The 24,644-nt window shown below is 44.5% G+C and overlaps 1 protein-coding gene across 1 annotated transcript in view; it reads right to left on the bottom strand.

Moving 5' to 3' along the window:
- The window catches only part of GNL1 (G protein nucleolar 1 (putative)), a 73,673-nt gene that overhangs the window by 9,187 nt on the left and 39,842 nt on the right, over positions 1-24,644 (bottom strand). The window contains exons 6-9 of the mRNA XM_073598913.1: positions 20,326-20,533; positions 17,676-17,771; positions 16,198-16,395; positions 6,326-6,504 (exon numbers count right to left, since the gene is read on the bottom strand). Coding sequence (XP_073455014.1) covers positions 6,326-6,504; positions 16,198-16,395; positions 17,676-17,771; positions 20,326-20,533 — 681 coding nt within the window. The remainder of the gene's footprint in view (positions 1-6,325; positions 6,505-16,197; positions 16,396-17,675; positions 17,772-20,325; positions 20,534-24,644) is intronic.

Raw genomic sequence — 24,644 nt, 5'->3', positions numbered from 1 at the left:
GCTACCTGAGGGGGGGGAACCACGACCAAGTAGGGTGCAATCAGACCTGAGGACCCTGTACCGCTGCCTGCAGCACACTACGCCCAAAGGCGATATCCTCATGCCTTCTCACATCCACCTGATAGAATCTGGTGAATGTATGAACTGAAGACCAGGTTGCGGCCTTGCAGATTTGAGCCATAGAGGCCCGGTGATGCACTGCCCAAGAAGCACCAATAGCCCTTGTGGAATGTGCCCTGATCTGAAACGGAGGAATCTTCTGTTTCAAACCGTAAGCTTGAATGATCAACTGTCGAATCCATTTAGAAATGGTAGCTTTTGACGCTGCCTGTCCTCTATTGGGACCCTTTGGCAGCAGAAACAAAACATCCGTCTTGCGGATCTGAGTAGTTGCCCCTAGATAGGCCTTAACTGCTCTTACTACATCCAACGAATGTAGAGATCTCTCTTCCGGAGAACAGGGATCTGGAAAGAAGGAAGGTAGAACAATGTCTTGGTTTAAATGAAAATCAGAAACCACCTTCGGTAAAAAACTAGGATGAGGGCGTAGTACCACTCTATCCTTGTGTATAATCAAATAAGGCTCCTTACAGGAAAGAGCTGCTAATTCTGATACTCTTCTAGCAGAAGAGATGGCCACCAGAAAAATTAATTACCTTGTCAACAAGACCAAAGGAATCTGACTTATTGGTTCAAAAGGCTGTTTCTGTAACACAGCCAGGACCAAATTCAAGTCCCAGGGGTTTAGGGGCGCTTTAACCGGAGGATTAAGACGCATCACCCCCTGCATAAAGTTTCGGACCAAAGAATGCGAAGCAAGTGGCCGCTGAAATAATACTGATAAAGCAGAAACCTGGCCCTTGATGGTACTCAAGGCCAGCTTCATCTCTAATCCCATCTGTAGAAAATCAAGGATTCTACCTATGACATATTTCCTGGGATGCCAACCTCTGGATTCACACCAGGTTATATAAGCCTTCCAGACTCTATGATAAATTATCCTGGAAGCTGGCTTCCTTGCATTAATCAAGGTAGATATGACAGGACCTGAGAGCCCACGACTCTTCAGAACGTGGGTCTCAATAGCCAAACCGTCAAATTTAGCGTTTGTAAGGCAGGATGGAACACTGGACCTTGAGATAACAGGTCTGGGCGTACCGGTAGGGTCCACGGGGAACCCACCGTCATCCTTACTATTTCTGCATACCAAGTCCTTCTGGGCCAAGCGGGGGCCACCAGAAGTACCGACTTCCTTTCCTGCCTGATCCTGCGAAGGAGTCGTGGTAGTAGCAGAATAGGCGGGAATGCGTAAATCAGTGAGAACCGATGCCACGGAATCATGCAAGAGGATCTTTTGTCCTTGCCACAAATCTGTCTATCTTTTTGTTGAATCGGGATGCAAAGAGAACTACATCTGGAACCCCCCATCTTTGGCATATGGCCCAAAAGACGTCGGGATGCAGAGACCATTCCCCTGGAAGTAACTGCTGGCGACTTAGATAGTCCGCCTGCCAATTCTCTATTCCCGGGATGAAAACTGCCGATATGCATGGCACATGCATCTCTGCCCAGACTAAGATCTGGTTCACCTCTTTTTGAGCAGCTCGGCTCCGGGTGCCTCCCTGATGATTGACATAAGCCACTGCTGTGGCATTGTCGGACTGGATCCTGACCGGACAACCCTGTAGCCTGATAGTCCAGGCTTTTAGAGCTAGATGTATCGCCCGGATCTCCAGAATGTTGATGGGTAAGGTCCTCTCTGTCTTGGACCATACCCCTTGGACCGCAGCCTGTTCCAGAACTGCTCCCCAACCTGACAGACTGGCATCTGTTGTTACCACCGTCCAGGTAACTGGTAGAAAGGATTTCCCCTTCTGCAGGTTTTCGGGTATGAGCCACCAATTGAGGCTCTGACGCACCGCATGCGACAGGTGCATCGGAAAGTCTAATGCCTGAACCTTCTTGTTCCAGGTCGACAGGATACTGTGTTGCAGCATTCTTGAGTGAAACTGAGCATAGGGAACTGCTTCGAATGAAGACACCATCTTCCCTAGTAGCCTCATACAAAGGCGGACTGAGGGACCCTTCTTGGTCCTTACTGTCAGAATCAGCTCTCTCAAAGCAGTGATCTTTGCCTGGGGTAGAAATATTTTCTCCTGGCTTGTATCTATAATCAGACCTAAATACTCCAGTCTTCTTACTGGTTTTAGGAAAGACTTTTCTAAGTTGAGGATCCAACCCAGGTGTTCTAGATACCTGACTGTGGTCCTCAAGTTTCCATTCAAAGAGGCTACCGACCGGTCTATCAAGAGCAGGTCGTCTAGGTATGCTATGACAGCTATACCCTGAGCCCTTAATCTGGCCAGAGGAGGAGCCAAGATCTTTGTGAACACTCGAGGTGCAGTGGCTATCCCGAAAGGCAGAGCCACAAACTGGAAATGGCGCCCTCCTACCTCGAAGCGCAGAAACTTCTGATGAGCAGGAAAAATGGGCACATGCAGATATGCATCTCTGATGTCTATTGATGCCAGAAATTCTCCTCCCTGCAGGGTGGGAACTACTGTTCGAATTGATTCCATGCGGAAGGATTGAATCCTTAGGAATCGGTTCAGATCCCTTAAGTCCAAAATGGGCCTGACATCCCCATTTGGCTTTTGGACCGTAAAAAGGTTGGAATAGAAGCCCAATCCCTGGTCCTTTGCGGGAACTATCATAATGACCTCCTGCGACAAAAGTCGCTCTAACGCTAGAAGGAGCGACCGCTTCTTCTCTGGGTCTCTGGGAACATTTGATCTGAGGAACCGAGGAGAAGGGAATTCCTGAAACTCCAGCTTGTACCCTAAGGTTACCGTGGAGACTACCCATCTGTCCTGGAAGTCCTCGTGCCAGAGCTCTGAGAACTGTCGCAGTCTTCCCCCCACTCGAGTGAGCGGGGGCGCCCCCTCATGCAGAGGTCTTAGTGTTTTGCCTAGTAGGCTTCTTTCCCCAGGACTTCTTTTGTCCCTGGGGTTGACTCATGTCTCTGGACCCCGATGGAGGCGGCCGTCGAGACTGCCTGGAGGCTGAAGCCCCCGGCGCTGGGGAAAGAGTCCGTTTGAAAGAGGGACGCTTACTCTTCTTGACAGGTAAGAGAGTGCTTTTCCCACAAGAGATTCTCTTGATATAGTTATCCAAGTCCTCTCCAAACAACCTTGCACCACGAAATGGAAACCCAGCCAGTAGCTTCTTACATGGTGCTTCGGCTGACCAATTTTTCAACCATAGGATTCTACGTATATGCACCAACCCCAGTGAAAGACGGGAGGTTTGCACGATAGAATCTCTAATGGCGTCAACCACAAAGCATAAGGCCGCTGGAAGGTTAGCAAACCCCTGGGCCTGCTGTTCAGGTAATACTTTGATGACCTGCTTAACATGGTCTCTTAAGTATTGACAGACTCCAATCGCTGCTACTGCAGGTTGGGCCACTGATCCTGCTAAGGAGAAAACATCCTTAAATAGGGATTCCATCCTTTTATCTACAGGATCCCTGAGCATCTGAGCATTGTCTACAGGACAAGTCAGGCTATTATTTACGGAGGAAATGGCGGCATCAATAGCCGGTATTCCCCACATTTTAATAAACTTTTCTTCCATCGGATAAAGTTTTGAAAACTTTCTCGGCGGAAAAAAACGTTTGTCTGGGTGATCCCACTCAGAATAAATAAGCTTTTCAAGTAAAGTATGAACAGGAAAAGCATGTGCTGCTTGGAAAGGTTTCAGTGACCCCAAAGCAGAAGAGGATTCTTTAGCAGTTTCAGGTATGGGCAACTTAAATGTGGAGCGGACCAATCCAGTGAGGATCTGCACTAAGACTTTCTCCTCTTGGGAAGTTGCAGAGGGTCCCTCTCCACCTGAATCCTCCGAAGAGGAATCATCCATCCCATCCCGATCCTCTGAAAGGGATTTATCTCCTTTATCCCAGAGCTCCTCTGTCTGAGGGTCTTGGGGAACAGAGGAAAGCCTAGTGCGTTTTCTTCCACTGAGTGAAGACGTAATCACGGCCATTAATCTTTCCTCTAGACCATTAATGGCTGAGGAAAAAACCTCTTGTGTAATATATACAGGGGCTGAAGTGCCAGAAGCAGGTGTAGCCCCTGACCCCGATGGCCCTCCCTGGCTAGCCGTCCCTGGCCCATCTTTAGGGGGGGAGGATGCTGCCGACAGGGGGCCCTCAGATCCTGAACGAGATCCCCTAGTGTCTCTGGTTCCTGGGGTGCTTGAACCTCTTCTACCCATAGTGCAAAGCAACAAGGTGTGAGGTATACAAATGAACACTGCGCGCTGAGCGATGTAGTCTGGCTAAAAGCCTTGCTACCCAATGCTCAGTCTGGTGTTACTTCAGTAAATGCTGGCTAGGAGAATGCCTGTGTCCCACCTTACATGCGACCGTCAGCTCTGTGTCTCTCAGAAGGCTGAGTGCACCTGTACAGAGTGCCTCTAATAGCCTGCAGCTGGCCTGAGTGGGAGTCTAAGCACCTGTGCTGACGTCCCGCCCCCTCCTCTACCGCCCCCCCCCCCCCCTCGAGTTTTGAAAAAAACGAGCGCTTCCCGCGCTGCCGACTTTCCTGTCATGCTTCCGGAGAAAGGCTGGGGATGGGGGGGGGGGGGGGGGGGGGGAGGGAGGGAGGCTGGTAACAAGATCGGCTATCTTGAGAGATGGTGGCCATTAGGCCGCAGAGCCCGGGTGGTATAACCACTTTCTAGACCCCTGTGGCCCCTCTCTAGCCTGGGGGGGAACATTCAAACATGAGAAATCCCCCTTTCCACCTTACCTGTTTGCAGCCTGCTTGATACGCTGGGACATAAACAGCGATTACAATACCTGAGACAGAGTCAGCATGTGTAGGTTTGTGCTCTTGGCAGCCCCCGGTGGTCACAATAGGCATAGCATGCATTTACCTTAAAGGAGAAAAGCCACTAGAACTCAAAAATTCTGTGGAATCTCCTCTTACCTTATCCAGCCGCAGGGTGCTGTTTACACAGACCCAATCTTCACCTCTCACGGTGGGCTCCGTTTGAAAAAACCGTCAGAGACTGGGGCCCCCATCAGTAGGGGGATCCAACAGTTCTGGGACCGTAAAGCACCTCGCCAGAAATTAGGAAGTTTAAAGCCATTTTCTGATCTGCGGGGTCCAGCTCTCTAAAAAGAGAAGCATTACGGGTAAAACCTCGTTTCTTCGGACACGAGGCCCGGGTACCATTCAATTCGGCCATGAAAAGACACTTTGAATGGATCCGGTTCGCCTGGCTTGCCCCAGTATAGGATATCAGGATATTCCCTTTGGAGCTCAGCACAGGACATCTTTACACGTCCATCACCTAAGACACTGGCGTAAAAACTGAGGTATCCCTGCAAGGGGGAGGGATTATATAGGGGGTTGAACTTCCTGATAGGGTGTGCCAGTGTCCAATCACCAGTGATACCTATATAACCCATCAGTAATTACTGTGGCTCTGTGTCCCGTGATGTTCGAGAAAGAAAATAAGGCGTGTTTTGTATTGATGGTTGGCGAGTGTGCATTTTATACACACTTCTTGTGGTGGAGCACGGTGTAAGGAGAATTACAAGCAGCACACATCTCTCATCACAGTGATTGGATTGTTTTATGAACACACCGTTATATTTTATCGGACTTTCACAAGATTATACTGTCTGACTTTTGGTTTTTGATATGTTATATTAACTATGGATTTGATTTAGTAGTCATACCTTTCTTTTCCTTTTTCAGAAAGTTTAAGCCCGGGTTCACACCTATGCGAATTAGATGCGCCTTACACCGCATCTAATTCGCAGGACATTTTAAAATACATTCATATGAATGCATCTGGTTCACATATGTGCGTTGCATTCGCACTGCGCATTGCACAAAAAACGTGTGCGTTTTCTGGGCATTGCGGTGCGAATTACGAGCCCCTTACCTTCTATGGGAACGCATCTGCTTCGCAGATGCATTGCGTTCTGAACATGGATTTTCTACTTCTCCTCACTACACCTCCCCCTCCCCCTGCTCACTGATCCTGAGCTAAAACGCAGTGATTCCTTTTAACAGGAGATTTTTATCTCCCCAGTGAAACCTGAGCTTCAATTCGCACCACACATGTGTGAAACCGGGCTCAAAGTGGTTTTATCACTTTAAAAGGGAGCGGGTGCACTCACACATTCTTTAAATAGTTCTGTAATTGGCACCACACCTTATCATTCATTTTGATTTACACACATTTAGAAGATGGTAGAAGAGCAGGTAAAGGAGTACCCCGCACATTTCCTGGTACAGGGACTTACCTGCTGTTGCTTATCTATCAGTGATGGGAAGATGAGACCAGGGCAGTCACACAGGCGTACTGTGGGTGTCAGGAAATAGGTCTGGAAGTATTTGGTGTGACCAGGGGTCCGAGAAACACTGACAATCTTCCTGCCCACAAGACCATTAATTAATGATGACTTCCCTACGTTTGGGAATCCTGTTAATGGGATTAGAAAAAAAAAAAAAAAGATAAAACAATGAATTCACAAGACTGAGAACAGGGGTACTTTTATTTAGGTCAGCATATTTTTTCCAAACACATACATACAGTATCTCACAAAAGTGAGTACACCCCTCACATTTTTGTAAATATTTTATTATATCTTTTCATGTGACAACGCTGAAGAAATGACACTTTGCTACAATTTAACCACTTGAGCCCCGGACCATTATGCTGCCTACGGACCAGAGGTCTTTTTCCAATTTGGCACTGCGTCGCTTTAACTGCTAATTGCGCGGTCATGCAATGCTGTACCCAAACGAAATTTGCGTCCTTTTCTTCCCACAAATAGAGCTTTCTTTTGATGGTATTTGATCACCTCTGCAGTTTTTATTTTTTGAGCTATAAACGGAAAAAGACCGAAAATTTTGAAAAAAAAATGATATTTTCTACTTTTTGTTATAAAAAAAAATCCAATAAACTAAATTTTAGTCATACATTTAGGCCAAAATGTATTCGGCCACATGTCTTCGGTAAAAAAAATGTCAATAAGCGTATATTTATTGGTTTGCGCAAAAGTTATAGCGTCTACAAACTAGGGTACATTTTCTGTAATTTACACAGCTTTTAGTTTATGACTGCCTATGTCATTTCTTGAGGTGCTAAAATGGCAGGGCAGTACAAAACCCCCCCAAATGACCCCATTTTGGAAAGTAGACACCCCAAGGAAATTGCTGAGAGGCATGTTGAACCCATTGAATATTTATTTTTTTTGTCCCAAGTGATTGAATAATGACAAAAAAAAAAAAAAAAAAAAAAAATTATTTACAAAAAGTTGTCACTAAATGATATATTGCTCACACAGGCCATGGGCCTATGTGGAATTGCACCCCAAAATACATTCAGCTGCTTCTCCTGAGTATGGGGATACCACATGTGTGGGACTTTTTGGGAGCTTAGCCGCGTACGGGGCCCCGAAAACCAAGCACCGCCTTCAGGATTTCTAAGGGTGTAAATTTTTGATTTCACTCTTCACTGCCTATCACAGCTTCGGAGGCCATGGAATGCCCAGGTGGCACAAAACCCCCCCAAATGACCCCATTTTGGAAAGTAGACACCCCAAGCTATTTGCTGAGAGGCATATTGAGTCCATGGAATATTTTATATTTTGACACAAGTTGCGGGAAAGTGACACTTTTTTTTTTTGCACAAAGTTGTCACTAAATGATATATTGCTCACACAGGCCATGGGCATATGTGGAATTGCACCCCAAAATACATTTAGCTGCTTCTCCTGAGTACGGGGATACCACATGTGTGGGACTTTTTGGGAGCCTAGCCGCGTACGGGGCCTCGAAATCCAATCACCGCCTTCAGGATTTCTAAGGGTGGAAATTTATGATTTCACTCTTCACTGCCTATCACAGTTTCGGAGGCCATGGAATGCCCAGGTGGCACAAAACCCCCCCAAATGACCCCATTTTGGAAAGTAGACACCCCAAGCTATTTGCTGAGAGGCATGGTGAGTATTTTGCAGCTCTCATTTGTTTTTGAAAATGAAGACAGACAAGAAAAAACATTTTTTTTTTTCTTTTTTAAATTTTCAAAACTTTGTGACAAAAAGTGAGGTCTGCAAAATACTCACTATACCTCTCAGCAAATAGCTTTGGGTGTCTACTTTCCAAAATGGGGTAATTTGGGGGGGTTTTGTGCCACCTGGGCATTCCATGGCCTCCGAAACTGTGATAGGCAGTGAAGAGTGAAATCAAAAATTCACGCCCTTAGAAAGCCTGAAGGCGGTGCTTGGTTTTCGGGGTCCCGTAGGCGGCTAGGCTCCCAAAAAGTCTCACACATGTGGTATCCCCGTACTCAGGAGAAGCAGCAGAATGTATTTTGGGGTGTAATTTCACATATTCCCATGGCATGTTTGAGCAATATATCATTTAGTGACAACTTTGTGCAAAAAAAAAAAAAAAAAAAATTTGTCTCTTTCCCGCAACTTGTGTCGCAATATAAAATATTCCATGGACTCGACATGACTCTCAGCAAATAGCTTGGGGTGTCTACTTTCCAAAATGGGGTCATTTGGGGGGGTTTTGAACTGTCCTGGCATTTTATGCACAACATTTAGAAGCTTATGTCACACATCACCAACTCTTCTAACCACTTGAAGACAAAGCCCTTTCTGACACTCATTGTTTACATGAAAAAGTTATTTTTTTTTTGCAAAAAAATTACTTTGAACCCCCAAACATTATATATTTTTTTAAAGCAAATGCCCTACAGATTAAAATGGTGGGTGTTTCATTTTTTTTTTTTCACACAGTATTTGCGCAGCGATTTTTCAAACGCATTTTTTGGGGAAAAAAAACACACTTTTTTAAATTTTAATGCACTAAAACACACTATATTGCCCAAATGTTTGATAAAATAAAAAAGATGATCTTAGGCCGAGTACATGGATACCAAACATGACATGCTTTACAATTGCGCACAAACGTGCAGTGGCAACAAAATAAATACATTTTTAAAAGCCTTTACAGGTTACCACTTTAGATTTACAGAGGAGGTCTACTGCAAAAATTACTGCCCTCGATCTGACCTTCGCGGCGATACCTCACATGCATGGTGCAATTGCTGTTTACGTTTGACGACAGACCGCCGCTTGCGTTCGCCTTTTTTTCTTTATTATTTTTATCTTATTTTTAAACTGTTCCTTTCATTTTTTTTTTTTTAATCATTTTTATTGTTATCTCGGGGAATGTAAATATCCCCTATGATAGCAATAGGAAGTGACAGGTACTCTTTTTTGAAAAAATTGGGGTCTATTAGACCCTAGATCTCTCCTCTGCCCTCAAAGCATCTGACGACACCAAGATCGGTGTGATAAAATGCTTCCCCAATTTCCCAATGGCGCTATTTACATCCGGCGAAATCTAAGTCATAAAATGCTCGTAGCTTCCGGTTTCTTAGGCCATAGAGATGTTTGGAGCCACTCTGGTCTCTGATCAGCTCTATGGTCAGCTGGCTGAATCACCGGCTGCATTCTCAGGTTCCCTGTCGAGACAGGAGAGCCAGAGAAAAACAACACGGAAGACGGTGGGGGGGGGGGCATTCCCTCCCACGGCTTGTAAAAGCAGTCTAGAGGCTAATTAGCCGCTAGGATTGCTTTTACATGAAAGCCGACCGCTGGCTGAAAAGAATGATACCAAGATGATACCTAAACCTGCAGGCATCATTCTGGTATAACCATTCAAAGTCGTGAATGGCGTACCTGAAGACAAAAAAATGGTTAACAATAAAGCACAGTAAACGGTAAAGTATAAAAAATTGCATACCTGAAAAGCAAACAAGATAAAACATAATAACAATAAAACATTGCAGAATAGAATACAGTAAAAAAGAGCAGAACAATAGAGCGAGAGAATAGAGAGAGAGAGAGAACAATGAAACGACAACTATTTTTTTTTTACATTTTTTTTGTAACTAACTTTTATAACTGTAACCGGTTCCAGGTTCGGGTCTCTCAAAATGCGATGGCATCTTGGGAGACCCTGTGAAAGTGTGCCTAGTCTGTGCAATGCTGTACCCTACGCTAATACTTAACTAGTGAATGGTAGCGTTCAAAACATTCACCAATGCAAAGACCAGCATTGTCAGGACAGGAGGGACAATAATAGCGGGTGTCACGCCTATATCCGCGCTTGCTGCAGACACAACATCTTTTTGGGGGGGGGGGGTTCGTTGGGTAGGGGTACTCGGGAGGACATAAAGAAAATGCCTCTCATGCAGCCGACTGCATTTGGTTGGGGATGTGAATGGGGGAAGTACGGGCGCTGCAGAAGCGGTGGGTTCCCAATTAGGATTGGTGAATGCAGCAGGAAGGGCACTATGGGCACGACGGGCCTGTGTTTGTCTTCTTGTTGGCAGCGCGACACTACTTGTGCTTGCCACCTCACCAGCTTGAACTGCACTTATGGGACTCGCCACGTCACCAAGTGTTACTGCAGTGCTGGTTTGACTACGACCAGGGTGTACTAGGCCGCTGGCGCTTGCCAGTTCAATAAAAAGCTACCAAAAAAACTGTTAGCGATCGCAGGGATCAGGCCTGACTCTGCGAACACTGCAGTTATGCGTTAAGTGTTTTGTAAGTGACAGTGATCGATCGATAATGCACTTGGGTGGGCTGGGCCGGGCGGAGGGGCAAAATGCAGGTGCTAGCAGGTATCTGGGCTGATCTCGCTAACACTGCGTTTTTGGGAACCCTAAACTGCTGGGGACGCTAGTATAGATCTGATCGGACCAGATATTGATCCGTTCAGATACTATACCACTAAGGGAGGTGTACGCTGCGTGCGTGGGTGTTAGCGCTACTGGCGCTAACCTGACGCTACCTGGGGCTGGTGCTTGCCAGTTCACCAAAATGCTACCAAAAAAACTGTTAGCGATCGCAGGGATCAGGCCTGACTCTGCGAACGCTGCAGTTATGCGTTTAGTGCCTTGTAAGTGACAGTGATCGATCGATACTGCACTTGGGTGGGCTGGGCGGAGGGGCAAAACGCAGGTGCTAGCAGGTATCTGGGCTGATCCCGCTAACACTGCGTTTTTGGGAACCCTAAACTGCTGGGGACGCTAGTACAGATCTGATCGGATCAGATATTGATCCGATCAGATACTATACCACTAAGGGAGGCGTATGCTGCGTGCGTGGGTGTTAGCGGTACTGGCGCTAATCTGACGCTGCCTGGGGCGACGCATATCACCGCCGGGCGATCAGGGGGCTAAACCTTTATTCGGTAATAAACGGCGGGTGCCCTGACACTATAAAAAATAAACAAACTAACCAGCGTCACCCGTAACAGTTATACGGTGATCAGTGGTGAAAGGGTTAACTAGGGGGCCATCAAGGGGTTAAAACATTTATTAGGTAGTATATGGGGGTCCCTGTCGCTATAAAACGCTGACGGCGAACCTAAATATTTAGGTCCCTAACTAGCGTCACCAGCGACACTAATACAGCGATCAGAAAAATGATCGCTTAGCGACACTGGTGACAGGGGGTGATCAAGGGGTTAAAACTTTATTAGGGGGGGTTAGGGGGGTATCCTAGACCTACAGGGGGCTAATACTAACTGTCCCAACACTGTAACTGTCACAAACTGACACCAATGCAGTAATCAGAAAAAAACAAACAAAAAAAAACAAAAAAAAAACTGCTGGTGTCAGTTTGTGACGGGGGGGGGGAATCGGGGTGGTTTGTGTGCCTGGCATGTTCTACTGTGTGTGTGTAGTGTGTTGTGCACTCACATACCTGTCTTCTCTCCTCGGGCCGGAACGGAAATTACCGAGCCGAGGAGAGATGACATCATTTCCTTTGCTGCTGTTTAGCATACAGCAGCAAAGGAATGATTCGATTGGCCGGCGGCGATCGCGAGGGGGGAGCCACGAACGGATGGCCCCCCCCCTCACCTCCGATCGCCGTGGGACAAAAGACGAACGCCTCGGGCACCGGGGGGGGGGGGGTCCGATCGGACCCCCCACCCGCGGAAGGCAAATCACGTATATGTACGTGATTTTGCCTGTCTGTGCCACCTTGCCGACGTACATCGGCGTGAGGCGGTCGTCAAGTGGTTAAAGTAGTGAGTGTGCAGCTTGTATAACAGTGTAAATTTGCTGTCCCCTCAAAATAACTCACACAGCCATTAATGTCTAAACCGCTGGCAACAAAAGTGAGTACACCCCTAAGTGAAAATGTCCAAATTGGGCCCAATTAGCCATTTTCCCTCCCCGATGTCATGTGTTAGTGTTACAAGGTCTCAGGTGTGTTGGCCCCTTCAGCTCTATTTTACCCGCAACACTAAATCCACAAATACTGCTCTCCTAAAACTCACTAACAATGTATTAACTGCTAAAACCAATGGTCACTATTCTGTACGCTTACTCCTGGACCTCCTTGCTGCCTTTGATAAAAAAATTCACCACTCCCTCCTAAAACCTACAATCCCTTGGACTCTATGACTCTACTCTTCATTCTCTTATTACCACACCTTCAGTGTCACAACTATCTCCCCCTCTCCTCTTCCTTTTTCCATTGGGGTCCCCAAAGGTGCTGTCTTTGGACCTCTTATTTTCTCATCTACACCTCCTCCTTGGGACAGCTTTCAATACCACTTATATGCTGACCACACCTATATCTATCTTTCTACCCCTCAGCTTACCCCACCAGCCTCCTCATGCATCACTAATTTACGAACAGACATATCAGTATGGATGTCACGCCACTTCCCCGAACTTAATCTATCTTAAATTGAGCTCATATTTCCTCCCCCCTTGTGCCCCCTCCCCTGACTTTGCTGTCAGGATCAATGGCATAACTATCAGTTTGCCCCAGCATGTCAGGGTGTTAGATGAAATCATGGACCCCAAACTCTCTAAATTATTCCCCCACAACCTCCATAATATATATATCTCTAAAATATGCCACTTCTTAACCCATGACACCGGAAAGCTTCTAATCCACTCACTGGTTATCTCTCCCCAACTATAGCAACTCCCTGCCGTTTGGCTTAGCTGTACATAGGCTATCCCACCTTCAGTCCAGACTCATCCACCTTACTAACTGTTTAATGTCTGCTAACCCCTCTGCCAATCCCTCCAATGGCTTCCGCCCACCCAATGAATCAAATTCAAAACTATTAATCTACAAAGCCATCCACAACTCTGACCCCAGCTACATCACTAACCTGGTCTCAAAATACCATCTAAACCATTCTCTCACTACCAAGATCTCCTGCTCTCTAGCTTCCTTGCCACCCCCTCCCATGCTGGCTTCCAGGCCTTCTCCAGAGACCCTCCCATCCTCTGAACTACTTACCCCAATCTGTCCGACTATCTCATTCTCTATCCACCTTTAGATGATCATTGAAAACCCACCTATTTAGGAAGGCCTATCCTTTTACTTTCTCCATCAGCTCACGCCCCCCACACCCCTACCCACAGTTATTACCTTTTGCATCATTGGACCCCTCCTAAAACACTGTAAGCTCTATTGAGCAATGCTCTCTGCTTCCTCTTGTATTAAGCTGTATTGTAACTGTATTGCCTGCCTCAGTTTTGTAAAGCGTTGCACAAAATTGTTGGCGCTATAAAAATTCTGTATAATAATAATAGTCCAACAATGTGTTGTGGTAGCTCATGGGAAAGTCGTGCAACAAATAGAACACAGTGTTAAGCATTGCAGTGCCATTCAATTTAAAAAAAACACATAATATAACAAAAGCACCAGACAGTTTGGATTTGGGAAAACACTAACCTTGCTGGCACTAGGTTCAACAGATGAAGGGTGGAAAGCCCAAGTTTGTAAAAAATATATTAGGCGTTACTAATTTAGGTTATTTCGTAAAAGGAATTTATGTATTTATTAATTGTAACCAAAGCGATTTTGAGGGGTTCTACTGTTAAGTGTGCAATACATGCACATTTCCACCAATTTTTTTCTGCAAGCACAGAAATATATCGTGTGAATTTAAAATTTGTCAGCCAAGCATGTGGGGAGCAAGGCACCACATCCCAATGAATAGAAACTATACAAAAAGATTGGGAACAGGGACTTTTAAGGTGCCTGGTCAAGATAATGCATTATAGCATGTTATTAAAATATAATATGTTTTATTCCATACATTAAAAAATATTACAATATTGTCTAAAAAATATATTTTTTTAAAAAGTGAAAATCCAATGCGCTCGTGAGCAAATATGGTTATACTGTACATTTTGATCGCACTAGATTTTCATTTTTTGTAAAAAAACTTTAGAGAAGAGTGTAATATTTTTTAATGTATGGAATAAAATTTAATAACATGCTATAGTGCATTATCTTGACCAGGCACCTTAAAAGTCCCCGTTCCCCATCTTTTTGTACAGAAACATACCTGTTGATCTGCCAGAATTCAGTGTACCCAAAAGTTCCAGAGTTGACATTACAATGCATATGCTGCAATAAAATCCCTAGTAGTGTTATGAATTCTGCCCAGTTATGTTCTGATATAGGCAACAAAGCACCCCCCCACCTCCTCATTTATATAACATGGGGTGTTCTGTTTTTTTTTTTGCTTAAAAATAACAAAACATGTTATACTTACCTGCTCAATGCAGTGGTTTTGCACAGAGCAGCCACGATCATACTCTTCTCAGGTCTCTCTTCGGCGCTCCTGGCCCCTCCCTCCCGACGAGTGCCTCCACAGCAAGCAGCTTGCTATAGGGGCACCAGAGCCGAGACACAAAGCCATGTCTAGGCCCCACCCCTCTCTCTCCTCATTGGTTTACTGATTTTGTTTGACAGCAGCGGGAGCCAAAAAGGAGGGTGAATCCTGGGCAGCTCAGTCTCTTCTGCAATATCGCTGGATAGAGATGGGCTCAGATAAATATTAGGGGGGCTGGTGCACACAGAAGGTTTTCTATCTTAATGCATTAAGATAAAAAAAAAAAAAAAAAAAAACCTTCTGCCCTTACAATCACTTTAAGCTTTGACAAAAAAAAAAAAAACCCACAACACAGGGAAGCTGATTGGTTTCCTTGCAGAGCTGCACCAGATTTTGCACTCTCTAGTTTTGGTAAATCAATCCCTTATGACCCATACACTATCAGAAAATCATATAAAAAATACTGCTTTCTTAACGATCGTACGATAATCTGATCGGTAGTACACAGCTTTTGAGAGCCGATCACAACAGTTTATCCAATATTACTTGATGGAACAAGCACCAAAAAACATTTTCGGACGATGTCAGATTGTACGATTTTCATTTAATCAGCACAGTTGTCGTTAGAAAATACAATACACCACATTACATCACTTCCAAATTTTTATTCTGTCAAACAAGATTTTTCGTAACTTTACTAAACTCTTTATTTTTGATATGAGATTAGCATGCAAAGAAACCCCCCCAAAAAACATCAATCATTCTGCCGATAATCTCATCGTGTGTACCAGGCATTAGTGTCGTGCAGGAATACAAATCCAAGGGAAATGTGTCAAATAAAGAGGATTCTCCTTGCACGGCTCTTGAAGAAAGCAAAGATCGCTGATGCATAGTTAAGTATCATACTTCTTGTTTACAGTGGAATCTTTTTGTCCACTTTTAATGCTGAACTCCAAACACAAAAACTTTAAATATATTCCTCAATAGTCAAAGAACATAAATCCACTTTGTACGTGTCAAATGCCTTTTTAAACCTAGTTATAACCTTGTAAAAATTTGTAGTAATATCAGCACTGGGGAGGGAGTTATGGGAGTCACCCAACAGGTCCTCCCACTCCAGGCTTTCTGCAGAAAACTAGAGAAGACAATGGATAAAAGACCAGCACCCTCCACAAGAACAGAGAGCATCAGTGACCAATCTTTTATACAAGAAGCTCCCGCACAAATGCAAACATTTTATGCTGGATTACTGCTCAGATATGGAAAAAAAAAAATACACAAATCGAGCAAGTATACGCATGTCTGTTTTTAGATTTATCTCAGTGTTAAGCTTTAAAGGCCTCATGCACACGAGTGTAGTTAAGCGCACACATGTACCATGGGTGTACACTTGTTTTGCAAAACTAGGCCTCATTCTCAATTGCATACATCTGTGCGAAGGACCGCCTTTGCCCAGGCATCCACGTGCAGGCAGGCAGTTATATCGTACCTACACAGCCGATGGTCAATACGCCGTCCTTGTAGCGCTCTGTGCTAGGGGCTCCTAACTCTGCATCGGTGACCTGCTGGGCCAGAACAGCATCGCCATCATCAGATTCCTTGTACTCTCTGTCATCATTTTTGCTACCAGGACGGCACAGTGCTGCAGTGTCTCTCTCAATCTTCTCTCTCCAGCTAGAAAGATCAACTGAACAGGAAGATAATAAAAAGGAAAAAAAATTAGGCAGATAAGAACATATTTACTGTGCAGTTTTGTATATTAGGGGACAAACAATGGCAATAATAACATTCCAGTAAATTTAAAGTGGATGTAAACCCACTCTCATCATTTCTAAATGACTTCCATAGTGCTGATCTATAAGGATATACATGCCTCCTGCATGTATCCTTACCTGTCAAATATCTCCCCTTTAGCTATTTGGAGCCCTGCAATACTCCGGTTTCAGGTTTGTTATCCAGGGCTCGGTGGGTGGAGTCATAATGTCTGACTTCCCGCCCACCTCTACACTCCCCTTGGCCAGGCATCAATATTTCTTACACTGAACTTCTGCTGGTCTCATGGATTATGCCCCATGATCACTAAAATCCAGTCAAAACCCAGGAAATTCACCACATGACTTCAGCATGCCCAATCGTGCTGAGGAGTGGAGCAGCCAATCCTGGGAGAGTTGGAGAAGAAAGGAGGAGGGAATGTGAAGTACACAGAATGCCTCTCACACTCTTGCATGAGATAAGGAAATCACCTCTCACTCACAGCAGGGGGAAGAAACAGACACCTATTTCTCTGTGCCTGTTTTTATCTTACTGAAGAAAAATAAGAGGATTGCTCAGAGCTGGATTAACTTTGTGGCAAGACTGGGCACAGATGAAATGACATCCTCTGCTGTAACAGATATGAGTGTTATTTAAATTTTTTTGGATTTACATCCACTTTAAAAGGTGAACCTGAAAAGATACAAATATGGTAGCAGTCATTGCTGAATGAAAGGGCCATCCCCATCCTTGTTCAGCTGGCAACTGAGCCAGTGACCTGGGACAAGTACGCAAGTATTACATTTGGCAAAAAAAGGAACTCTGACCATCACAGCCATTGGAGTTTGCTAAGCATCTAATTTAAAAACTATAGCCATTCATATTGTTGGCTCCTCCTTTGTGGCTAGAACATGCTCCCTCTTCTGGAAAGGCTTTCCACAAAGAGTGTGTGTGTGTTCATTCAGACAAACAAGGGTTTGTGAAGTCAGGAAATGATGAAGTTAGCTTTGTGCACAGTCATGCTGGAACACAAAAGTGCCTTGCTGGAAGCACACAATTGTCTATGACTTTGTACACTGTAACATTAACTGTATCCTTCAATTGAAATACCTTAACGCAATTTTGAAGGATGTCCATATCCTTTTGACCATATAATAAGTGCGATAGTCAGGTGATCGTATAGTTAAAATGGCCTTCATATATGTCATGCCTTACCTTTCCCAGCTGTGATGACCTCACAAGCTTGCAGCAACTGATTGGGGCCCAAAGCTACGTTCCAACCTCGACGCCTCTTTCTACGCTTCTTAAACACTGACAGGAGGGAACAGGTAGAGGGAAGCACATAAGACAGTGAGACCAGTGACAAAAAAACAAACAAAAAAAAACAAAAAAAAAAAAAAAACACACACACACACACACACACACACACACATTTTTTCTCTTTTTTTAAAAAAGACACCACAACAAAGAAAAAAGGGAAGCTGATCAATAGAGTAGCAGGTAGAGAGCAGAAAGATTGTCAATCATAAGAAAGCACGACAATCTGTTTCTTCAAGATTTCACTGGTGGACACAGTAGACCTCCATGTATATTCCCTCCCTACAGCAGGATGGCTGTTAAATAAAAAGTTTCTCCTTCCCCATTTGGGGGCTATATTTTCTGGACATGAAGCTAAAGGGCTCAATCATATCAGAACATATGCGTGAAGGTGAATTTTGTTGACATGTGCAGCCAACTGTGGACATGCTGACTTGCTTGGCAAATTGCAACTGAATGCATCCAAAATGCAGTACTTTTTTTGAAGGGATTGTTTGGACAGGCTGGACTGGAAAATGCGCGATAACATCTGGTGGGAACGATCCCTAGGAAGTACCTGGCAGTACAAGAAATAGCTCTGCTGCTATAATGGAGTGGGGTTTACAAGTATGAAAGAGCATGTGACCTCCATATGACAGTGCTCAAGCAAGGGTGGTCAACTGCAGACACACTCACTTGACCCTGAATGGATAAAGCAACAGTGTATCTTTAACTACTTAACTGCTACAGCCCCGGAAGGATTTACCCCCTTAAAGACAAGGCCATTTTTTGCGAAAAGGCACTGCTTTGCTTTAACTGGCAATTGCGCGGGCATGCGACCCTGTACCCAAACAACATTTTAGGGCTGTTACTGATTAAAATTTTCGTGTTCGATTAATTGATTTTTTTTTAATCCATTAATTTCGATTAATTATAATGCACATACAGATCCAACTACTTTTAGCTGATTTATCACCGTTGTTATGGCAACGGCCGAAGCCAGACGTAGCGGGGCATGGCTAGGACGTCACATGTCATAAACTCAGCCTCACCGTGCCCATAATCGCAGCCTCACTGTAGTCAGTGCCTGGATTACACAGTCTGTGGGCATCTCCCGCTGTGTGTCTCGGAGCTGAGTGTGAAAACTTTGGCCACGGTGTGAGAAAAGTCCCGCCCTCCTCCTAGATCAGCTCATGTGATAGACAGAACACTGCGTCGATCACACAAGCTGATCTAAAAGGAGGGCAGGACTTTTCTCACAGCGCGGCCAAAGTTTTCACACTCAGCTCGGAGACACACAGCGGGAGATGCCTGCAGACTGTGATTGACATATAGTGGAGGAGGAGGAGGGGGGAGCGGAGCACTGCAGCCATAGCTTGGCCCAAAGCGGCCCCAGGGCAGGCAACCTACCGATCAAAAAAATTAACTATTAATTGAGGAATTAAGCGTTAATTTCTGCAGCCCTACAAAATTTATGTCATTTTTTTTCCCGAAACATTGAGCTTTCTTTTGGTGGTATTTGATTACTCCTGTGGTTTTTATTTTTTGCGCTATAACCAAAAAAAAAAAAAAAGCAACAACAAAAGCAATTTTTTGATTTAAAAAAAATCTAATTTCTTCATCAATTTAGGCCGATATGTATTCTGCTACATATTTTTGGTAAAAAAAAAATCCCAATAAGTGTATATTGATTGGATTGCGCAAAAAAAGTTATAGCATCTACAAAATAAGGTATCGATTTAGGGACTTTTAATTTGTTTTATTGTTTTTACTGGTAATGGCGGCAATCTGTGATTTTTAGTAGGACTGCGACATTGCAGCGGACAAATCTGACCCCAAGTTACACTTTTTGGGGACCAGTGACACCAATACAGTGATCACTGCTTACAAAAAATGCACTGATCAATGTATAAATTATACTGGCAGAGAAGGAGTAAACACTAGGGGGCAATCAAAGGGTTAACTGTGCTCCCTGTGTGTGTTCTAACTGTGTGGGGGCTGGGCTTACTGGGACAACACAGATCGCTGTTCCTGATCACTAGGAACAGCATAATGGGGATCCACCTTGTTTAAATAGGCAAATCCCCGTTCTGCCTCTGTACCGCGATCGCAGGTGGCCGGCAGACAGAGTCCACAGGACCCACGCGTGCGCTCCCCCCGGCTTGAAGCGGGCGTACCCACAGACCGATGTACAGGTACGTGGGTTTGCGCAGCCGAGCCACCATGCCACAGTATATATGCGGAAGGTGGTCAGCAAGTGGTTAACATGCTGATACCATAGAAAGACAGGGTCTTATGTTTGCTTGAGAAACGCAGTCTGACAATATATACCAAAGAAACCAGGTCAATGTACAAACAATAAATGCATCATATGACTAGGAAAAAGCCAACAAAGCATCACATTTCTAGCAAAAAGATAGCTAGGTGTCATACAAATAAAATGGATACTAGAGGCAATTACTCCAGGGGACATGCATGTGAAAACAGCAGATATGAAAAGAAAAGAAATTATGAAAAACAATGACAGGATAGTTAACACCAACTATTCACATGTTCCGAAGTTAGATACCTGCGGAGGGGTCCTGCTCTTCCTCTGGATGTCTGGGGTAGGATGTGAAACAAATGACATGAACATGAGGGAACATCTCCTGAAAATAATGTTTCCAGGCCACCACCAGTGATGGAGGGGCCAGATCCGTCTTATTGAGGACGACGATCAGAGCTCTTTCAAGGTCTACAGTCACATAGTCATACAAAGCCGGAGAGAAATGCAGCACCTAAAAGAGACACTGAATGTTACTCTGAATCTTGTATTTAATTTTCTTATAAAAGAGCTTTACTAAAGGAACACCTCCTCTGCTCCAGCCCTCCATCCAACGCAAGGCTGAAGATTGGACATTTATGGATACCCTTGGGTGATGATCACTTCTTGGAACTTCTCTGTTGAAGGTGTTCCTAGTGTGTATGGTGCGTCAGTCCATCTGTCTAAACACTAGGGGAGACGCTTGCTATATTTATTTTTAAATAAATGTGACCCCCTCCTTCTGACTCAGAATGCCATAATGTGGCTCCTGCACACTAATCTGTTCCTTTGTCCAGCTTTAAGCTTCTCAGTCAGCCATGTTGATGCAGTTTATCAAGCAAAATAACAAGATCATTTAAAGTACCGGTATATATGAAAGGAAAAAAAACACCACACACAATCTTTGTTATACAAGCAGATTTGCCATGTTCATCAATTTAAAGAACCTGCAAGCACAGAAAAAGGACCAAAATAGGACCCATTAATTTGCCTGAAACTAACTCCCCCCCCCCCCCCCCCCCTCAAATATTGTTGTGGACTGTGGACTGACACGCAGTTTTCTTTTTTTCTCTTTGGACCAGATAGTGTCCAGCCCTGCCAAGTTAAATTACTTATATTGAACTACTCAGCCACTTCCACTTAGATCTCTAAAACATTAAAGCTAATTATTCTGTAGTCCAAGGTAAGAACTAGGAGGACTTAAAGCAGAACTATACTCACCTCGGCTCCAGCGATGCGGCATCCTGGAGCTCCCCGCCCAGCCGCAGACCTCTCCTGGAAGCCAACTTCCTGCTCTCAATCACCGGCTACTTTCATCGGCCGGGCGGGAATGAAGTGCAAGTGTGGGAGTTCAGTCAGATTTGACATTGCTGAATTTTACATGGGTGGACAGGCAGGTAGGCAACTTTATTGCCCTTTTTATTTTAGGCCCAACATTCCACTTCAGTAGACAGAGATAACACAGGAAGTGTACACAGTACACAAACAGTTCTGAATTTTCAATAATCCAGAACAGTTTGTATTGCACTTATATAACAAAATGCTTCCAACAGTATATTAAACAGAACAAAAAGGGAGAATAACAATAATATATAATAATAATAATAATATATACACACATACACTGCATTGTTAGGTTCACATACAGTATGTTTTAACTGCTACCCTCTAATGCACACACCTTTCTTACTCCCTTGCCACTTCATTGAGCTGTTGGGAGACAGGAGAGGGTGTTCTATGAAAGCTCCAAGTTTTAACTTGGAGCTTACACAGGGCTGAAAACATTCTTCCTGCCACTCATGTGATAGTGTCAGGAGCCTAAAAATGACCAACCTCCAATTACCAGCACTCTGAAATGGGAGACACGAGCATCACTTCCAAGGGCTGAACTGAGCAGTGGGGGACAAATGGAAAATTATGTGAAGCTGAAGAGGGGGTGGCAATTAACGCTGATGTATAAACTGCTTATATTTTTCCTTCCCCGTTTCCCTCCTTCCCCCTCATCAACATAATTAGGGGTTGTTTGCATGTCTCCATGCACTATATAAAGAGGACCAGGCCTGTATTTATTAAATTGTTCATCATATCAAAGGTTGTCCCCTAAAGAAGAGTTCCGGCCCTCCCCATCAAAAAGATAAAAATGTCAGCAGCTACAAATACTGTAGCTGCTGACTTTTAATATGAGGACACTTACCTGTCCAGAGATCCCACGATTTCGGCACCCCAGGCGATTTTGCGTTTGGTTCTCGGGTGCTGCCGCCATCATTTGTGGTAAGGGAAACTGTCAGTGAAGCCTTTCGGCTTCACAGCCAGTTCCCTACTGCGCGTGTGCGACGTGTGATGTGCTTTCCAACTGATCCGGCAGCGGAGGCAGGAGCAGGGCCCAGGTCGCCGTGGAAAGGTCTCCCGGAAGTGGGGGACTGGCATCTGTCAAAGACAGGTACCCGCTAACACCTCCACCCCCCCCCCCAAAAAGATGTAAAAAAAAGTGGCACCGAAGGGGGTGGGGGTGGGGGGTGGTTGAGGAAGCAAACAAGTGAAGCTCTGCTTTAAGCAAGGACCGTAAAGGCGGGGGGGGGGGGGGGGGGGGAGTAGCTGAAAAAGACTCTCTCTCTCTCTCTATGCTGAAAGCAGAACTCCAGGCATTTTTTACTTTTTTAAATTAAAACGTGCTGTGTACCTGTCGTTAACTCATGAGGTGTATGCCACCTCAAAGATTGCTGCCGTTTCTTTATTACGGACAATTTCATCGATACTGGATTGTAGAGCTCCCACTGTACTTTTGGCACTTTCAGTTTTGTGAATGGTTCCCAGAATACAAGGAGAGTGGACAGGGGGGAGAAAAGCAGTGGATAAATGACAGTATGGCTTCTGTATATTGGATCCGCAGCTCTCATAGTCACAGTGTTGGAAGTATAGTGAGTGCTATATACTATCTGGCATCAATTAAATTGTAAAATTAGTGAGCTTAGATGCATTGTTGAGTATGCACTCATACCCCAGTTTAAGTGTTTAGCCGAAACGCATCGGGTTCGATGAGTCTTTTTCATGACATTGCGCCTTTTTGAATTTTATGCTCTTGTGATCACAGGAGGAGATTTTTTTACTAAATGCAATACATCTTGGAATCTATGTAAAGCCTTTTTATCCCAAATAAACCCATAATTATACGGGTTTTCACTATGTAGAGGCTGCTTTTTTATGGATGCTGTTAACCATAAATCTACCAAACAGTTCTGTGGTGGAAGGAGGTTTTTTACCATCGGGGACATTGCGGTCCTGATCCATATTCTCACATGCCGAGTCGAGGTTGCCTGAGGTGGCTCAGCTGAGGAGGAGGAATTGCACCACTAGCTATCCAGAGATTTGATATCACATGCCTGGTTGATGCTACCTTTTCCCCTGGGTGGTGGATGCACACACATGGCAGTGACTCCTTTAGTCCGACACTCCTGGATTGCTTCCCATCAATATATACTAATGGATTAATGTTTTAATCCCCAATGGGACTAAACTACCAATGTTGAGTTACAATTTGCACAATGCACTTTATTTAGAAACACTATCAATCGGATGGTGTAGTTTTTTGTATATGCTAATCACAACTTATTTTGTATATTATTATACAGGATTTATTTAGCGCTGACAGTTCAACATTTGATTCTTAGCGCTGTGCTGTTCTCACTTTATATGCATTGTTGTACTGGCATGGCCCACCACATCAGATACCAACTGCCTGCAAGGTCATTCTCCCATAAGAAGCGACAGGCAGGTGTACAGATATGACCAACTGTGGCATCCCCTTGAATTACTGCAGGAGAACGAAGGCTGTAGCTGGGCTACCTGACAACCAATGGGCTCTAAGCTACTGCCTAGGTTGCCCTGTGTATATTCTGGCTCAGCTAATGCCTGAAACAAGTTAGCACTGTGGGATCGGTTTTGCACAGCACAGCTCTATCACTCTGTCAGTCCCACACTCAGACAGACCAAAGGCAGGCAGATAACTCCAGAAGAAAAACAAAAAGAGACATCTGGCTGTACTTGCAGTGTCAGGACTTGCTGCTGTTTGTCATGTAACTCAAATGACAGACAGAAATGATTAAAAGATAAGGGCACCTTTGGTAATATATGTTACACCCATATTTAGTGTGTAATCAAAGAGCATCTGCCTGTTCCCCTCTGATCCTCTGCTATGATAGTGGGCAGGGGATCTTCTCTCCACACTCGCTGTCACAGTTTAAAAAGGAGTGCAGCCGTGCGATGCTCTGCCCACACGGATATGTGAATGAACTACAAAGGCGCTGGTGAGTGCTCTTGTAGTTAATCAATCCTCCTGCTCTCCAGTAACTGTCTGAGGTATGGGCAGACAGCTATACTGAGACTGTGATCTGCTGATTCTGGGTCCAATGCTCTGCAGGCTCCAAAAAATATAAAATAAAATGCAAATTTTTTTACCTGCAAAAATATGGGATATATTATATATATATCTATATCCCATATATTTTTTTTTTTTTTTTTTAAATGTGAACTTAGCCTTTAACACTTTAATTTCTTGTTCTTATTGAGACAGAGCCTCAACCTCAACC

Source organism: Aquarana catesbeiana, linkage group LG09 (assembly GCF_042186555.1).
Source record: "Aquarana catesbeiana isolate 2022-GZ linkage group LG09, ASM4218655v1, whole genome shotgun sequence".
Taxonomy (NCBI): Eukaryota; Metazoa; Chordata; class Amphibia; order Anura; family Ranidae; genus Aquarana; species Aquarana catesbeiana.
This window is presented reverse-complemented; position numbering and strand designations above follow the sequence as displayed.